Raw genomic sequence first — 5,248 nt, forward strand, 5'->3', positions numbered from 1 at the left:
TAATTTTTGTATTTTTACTAGAGATGGGGTTTCACCATGTTGGCCAGGCTGGTCTCCAACTCCTGACCTCAAGTGATCCACCCGCCTCGGCCTCCCAAAGTGCTAGGGTTACAAGCGTGAGCCACAATACCCAACCTAAAAAAAGTTTTAGACTACATAGACTTGAAAAAAAATGTAATTACCTGATTATAAAACATCATAAAAAAATTATTCAAACTATTTTTTTTTTTTGAGACAGAGTCTTGCTCCGTTGCCCAGGCTGCAGTGCAGTGGCACTATCTCAGCTCACGGCAACCTGAGCCTCTGGATTCAAGCAATTCTCCTGCCTCAGCCTCCCAAGTAGCTAGAATTACAATTGTGCACCACCACATCCGGCTAATTTTTATATTTTTAGTAGAGATAGAGTTTCACCATGTTGGCCAGGCTGGTCTCAAACCCCTGACCTCAGGTGATCTGCCAGCGTTGGCCTCCCAAAATGCTGGGATTACAGGTGTCAAACTATGTTTAAAGACACAAATGATGAGCTTGAGAATACCTAGAATAGAAAGCTACAGGCTGGCTGCAGTGACTCACACCTGTAATCTCAGCACTTTGGGAGGCCAAGGCAGGCAGATCATCTGAGGTTGGGAGTCTGAGATCAGCCTGATCAACATGGTGAAACCCCGTCTCTACTAAAAATACAAAATTAGCCGGGCATGGTGGCACATGCCTATAATTTCAGCTACTCGGGAGGCTGAGGCAGGAGAATCACTTGAACCCGGGGAGGCAGAGGTTGCAGTGAGCCAAGATCGCACCACTGCACTCCAGCCTGGGCGATAAGAGCAAAACTCCGTCTCAGAAAAAAAAAAAAAAAAAGAAAATTAAAAGTAACATTGCAGATTTGAAAAACATAACAAATCTAGAAATAAAAAGCTTTCATAATCAAAATTTAAAACTTGACGTATGGAAGGAACCATCCCTGGAGGGGTTCAGCAGCATATAAAACACAGCTGAAGGGGGCGTTTATGAACTGGAAGGCAGATGAGAAGAAATTGCACAGAATGCAGCACAGAGATGCAATGATGAGAATACGGAGAAGAGATCAAGAGACATGGAAGACAGACTGAGAAGTTCTATCCAGAATCACTGTCCCAAAAAGAGAGGAAAACACAGGCAACATCTGATGCAATAGTGGCTAAGAATTTCTAGAACTGGTAAAAGACGCCAAGCCGCAGGTTTAAAAAATTAAGTAGGCCGGGCGCGGTGGCTCAAGCCTGTAATCCCAGCACTTTGGGAGGCCGAGGCGGGTGGATCACGAGGTCAAGAGATCGAGACCATCCTGGTCAACATGGTGAAACCCCGTCTCTACTAAAAATACAAAAAAAAAATTAGCTGGGCATGGTGGCACGTGCCTGTAATTCCAGCTACTCAGGAGGCTGAGGCAGGAGAATTGCCTGAACCCAGGAGGCGGAGGTTGCGGTGAGCCGAGATCGCGCCATTGCACTCCAGCCTGGGCAGCAAGAGTGAAACTCCATCTCAAAAAAAAAAAAAAAAAAAAAAAAAAATTAAGTAATTCCAAAGAGATGAAAAAGAACGTATACACACACACCACTGAAAACTTCAGAAGATCAAAAAGAATGATCTTTAAAGTGGCCCAAGCTGGGCTGGGAGAGAGGCAGAAGCGGTCACCGACAGCAAAGTTCCCAACAGCGAGGAGGCCAGAGGACACTGGGTTGGCATATCCAGAGGGATGAAAGAAAACAAATGCCAGTCTGGAGCCACGTGCCTGTGGAAAACAGCCTTCCAGAATGAGAGTGAAATAAGGAAGTGAGGAGGTGGTCACCAGTAGACCTCTACTGCAGGAAATGAATGAAGATAGGTTTGCAACATTGTCCCAAACGGAACATCGGACAGAAGAGAGTGAAGAGCAGAGAAAGTGGCCATAAAATAATAATCCTGGTGAGACTGTTTAAAATATAGAACGAACACACATCACAACAAGATGTAAGTGACTGAGGGAACAAACAGAGTCACAGGAGCCTCCGAGGCTGCCCAGTCTCCTGGCAGGTCAGGACACTGCCCTTGGAGCTGGCGAGTTAGACCCACTGCGCTGCAGCCGCACTCACACAAAGACGGCTGGGCTATGCGGCTTCTGAGCTCCTGGAGGAGGGAATGCTGGATAAACCCGCCCCGTTCAAATGAAGGCAAGAAAGGAGAGGAAGGGGGACCCAGGGAGGAGAACGGAGGGTGTGGCTGTGAGCCGGCCGTGGGGGAAGCAGGCCTGCGGAGACAGGGCAGCAAGCAGGTATGCTGAGACCCGCGCCCCCACGCCCCTCCAGCCACCATCGGGGCTCACTGGGGAAGCCCCCCACTTACGGGAGGGAATTCTTGATCCCCACGGTAACTAAGAGTGGTGTCCTGAACTTAGACCAAACGACAGCACGTCCCACAACATACTTAACTAACACAATGGGGTGAGGATGACACAAACCACAGTTTTGTTACAGAATAAAGTGTGCTGTGACCAGAGACAGGGAGAGGCCTCACTCCAGACCTTTACCCATGACCACCAGCGGGGTGGGGTCCTGGACTCCTAATTCCTTTGGAAGCAGAGACATCAGGGGACACACAGGAACTGACTCCTGTGAGGGCTCCCTCCATCCCCTCACTCACACCAGCAGCGGCTTTGTCAGAGCAGACGCTCGAGCCCAACCCCCCACCTCAAGGCACAACTCCAGGAAGCCCACCAAGGAAAGCCACGTTCACAGCCCTGGGCTTGGGTGGACACAGGATGGACACTGCAGTGATGACCCCCAAAGTGCCCTCCGACCCGATGAACAGCTGCTTCAGGTCATAGCCCGTGTTGTCCTTCCTCAGGGAGGTCAGGCAGTCCAGGACTGTGCCATCAGCCAGCACCTAGGGGACAAGAGAAGCACGTTCACCCACCTGCTAGCCTGCTGACGAGACCTCGGTCGTCTCTGGGGCCAGGAGTCACGTCTGCAACAGGCTGAGGTCATGCCAAGAGGCTGAAGGATGGACTTTTCTCCTGCAGGAGTGAGACCCCCTCCACACACAGGAGTTCACTGCCCAAAGCAGGGGCACACCTGCCATGGGGCAGTGGGGAGACTCCCTGGGGGTGGAGCATGGAGAACGCAGAGAACCGCCCGGCCCAGGACCCATCACCTCCGGACCCCCAGCCACAAAGCATCAAAGCTCCTGGGCTGCAGGCCTCTCCAAGTCCTGAGTGCTGGTACTATGAGTCGGAGGCTTATGCAGCTCCTGAGTGCAAGAAAGTAATTTACAATACAGATAATCAGTGGCTGACCAGAAAAAAAGCTCCTGGGACGTCATAATTCACTGGATGAAAGCAAAGCATGGTTTTGCGTTTGCCTCGTCCACCTGGGTAAACAGGACGGAGCACTCTGACCATGACACTCAGCTGGTGAGGGTGCGGGGAAACAGAGGGGCCCTGGAGGAACAGCAGGCAATGGAAGAACACGAAGCTGACCCTGGGTGAGTCTTCCTTCATGCCTGGCTCCCGGAAGCCTGCTGCTGCTGGGGCAGGTCCCCCCGTAACTGCATCCCCTACGTGGGTGCATAATCACCGTGGAAGAGCAGGGCAGGGCCAGGCCTCCCTCAGGGTGGGGGGCTGTGTACCCTCACGTCCCTGAGGGGCCCAGGGCCAGGAACCAAGACCGCCCACCCCCTGAGGAGCCCCATTCACCTCCGCCACCACCTGGGCCCACGAGGGCCGTCACAGGACACCCCGTGGCAAGCTCTGCACCCAGCTGCTGCCCCAGCTCACCGCTTCCAGGCCTAGCACAGTCCCACGCAGTGAGCCATATCGAAGAAGCCGCAGGCCCCCGGCGTTGGTGGCCACGTTTCCCCCGATGTGGCAGCTGCCCTTGGCCCCTAAGTCCAGCGGCATGATGAAGTCCTGCTCCTCCACATACCGGCTCAGCTCCTCCAGGACGCAGCCCGCCTGGCAAACCAGAATTCCTGCAGAGCGCGACCAAGCTGTCAAGGCACCCCCGAGCTGGTGGGTCCCACCCCCGCCGTCCTGCACACACAAGGCACCCAGACAGCACATCAGCCTCAGCTCCAGGGCCGAGAAGAGGCGCCCCCACATCGCTGGGCCAAGGAGAAACCAGACCTAAAGGGACCTTCATGATTACAGGGACACAAAAGGAAAACGGGTTAGGTGAAGAGACAGAAAAACTTCCCACACCCACATGCTCAGGGACAGGAGTGGAAGAGCGGAGCCTGCTGTGAAGCTTCTCAGCTGGGGCTGATCCTGCCCCAGGGCACGTGGGACAATGTCTGCTGACATTCTGGGTCGAGGGTGCTGCGGGCACCGGGTAGGCGGTGGCCAGGGATGCTGCTCCACACCCTACAGTGTCAGGGGCCTGACCACAGAGAGTGACCGGCACCTGGAGCCTGGCCTTGCAGCAGAGCCCCAGGGCAGGACCCTGGTGACCCAGGTCTGCCATGCCACAGCAGCACAGGATCCCCTCATGCCTGCCACTCTCTGCACCACACACGCTCCAGAGTGGCTAGAGCCGGAAGGGACGGGAGCAACAATCCTCAGCATCTGTCATCCAAGTGATCCCACGGCAGGCACGACTGGAGGACTGGGGGAGTGGGGCTGGCGCCCAGGCTACAGACTCTGGTTCTTTCCCCAGCCCCACCCGACTCATTTGCCCACCCAAGCACAGCACAGTTGCAGAAACTGGCAAGGAAAAACTCTGGCCAGCACCCCAACGGACAGCACAGGCTTACCGGACACGCTGTGGAAGCTGAGGACCCGGTTCATGAGGGCAGTGGAGAGGATGATCTCGTCAAAGACGGGGACGCTGCCACCCACCATGCCTGTGTTGCCCCCCTGTGGGTTCACAGCCAGGTTCCTCTCGTGGCAGTGCCTGGAATGAGGACATGAGGAGCGTCAGGGCTCTGTCCCCACCCCCACGCCACCGTCCACAAGGACATGTTATAGGACCAGTGCCTGACCCCAAATCCTGATCACCCTGCATGGCCCACAGCCTCAGCGGGGGCTCACACGAGGGATTCTGAGGAAAGAGAGATGCCAACCCGAAAGCCGTGATGGGAGATGGAGCGGAGGCCCTCATGGAGGAGATACAGGCCCTCATGGAGGAGATGGAGGCCCTAGTGGAGGAGATATAGGTCCTCACGGAGGCCCTCATGAAGGAGATGGAGGCTCTAATGGAGGAGAGGGAGGCCCTCAGGGAGGAGAGGGAGGCCCTCGTGGAGG

At 54.9% G+C, this 5,248-nt stretch overlaps 2 protein-coding genes across 5 annotated transcripts in view; both read right to left on the minus strand.

Moving 5' to 3' along the window:
• D2HGDH (D-2-hydroxyglutarate dehydrogenase) overlaps positions 1-5,248 on the minus strand; it is a 38,910-nt gene that overhangs the window by 27,726 nt on the left and 5,936 nt on the right. For all 4 annotated transcript variants that reach the window (XM_032269565.1, XM_032269564.1, XM_032269563.1 and 1 more), the window contains 3 exons: positions 4,759-4,898; positions 3,785-3,978; positions 2,727-2,895 (listed from right to left, as the gene is read on the minus strand). In XM_032269565.1, coding sequence (XP_032125456.1) covers positions 2,727-2,895; positions 3,785-3,978; positions 4,759-4,898 — 503 coding nt within the window. The remainder of the gene's footprint in view (positions 1-2,726; positions 2,896-3,784; positions 3,979-4,758; positions 4,899-5,248) is intronic.
• Positions 4,311-5,248, minus strand: part of ING5 (inhibitor of growth family member 5) — a 39,545-nt gene continuing 38,607 nt past the window's right edge. The window contains exon 9 of the transcript XR_004265686.1: positions 4,311-4,324. The gene's annotated coding sequence lies outside the window, so the exon portion shown is untranslated. The remainder of the gene's footprint in view (positions 4,325-5,248) is intronic.

Source organism: Sapajus apella, unplaced genomic scaffold (assembly GCF_009761245.1).
Source record: "Sapajus apella isolate SASKATOON/1434 unplaced genomic scaffold, GSC_monkey_1.0 scaffold194, whole genome shotgun sequence".
Taxonomy (NCBI): Eukaryota; Metazoa; Chordata; class Mammalia; order Primates; family Cebidae; genus Sapajus; species Sapajus apella.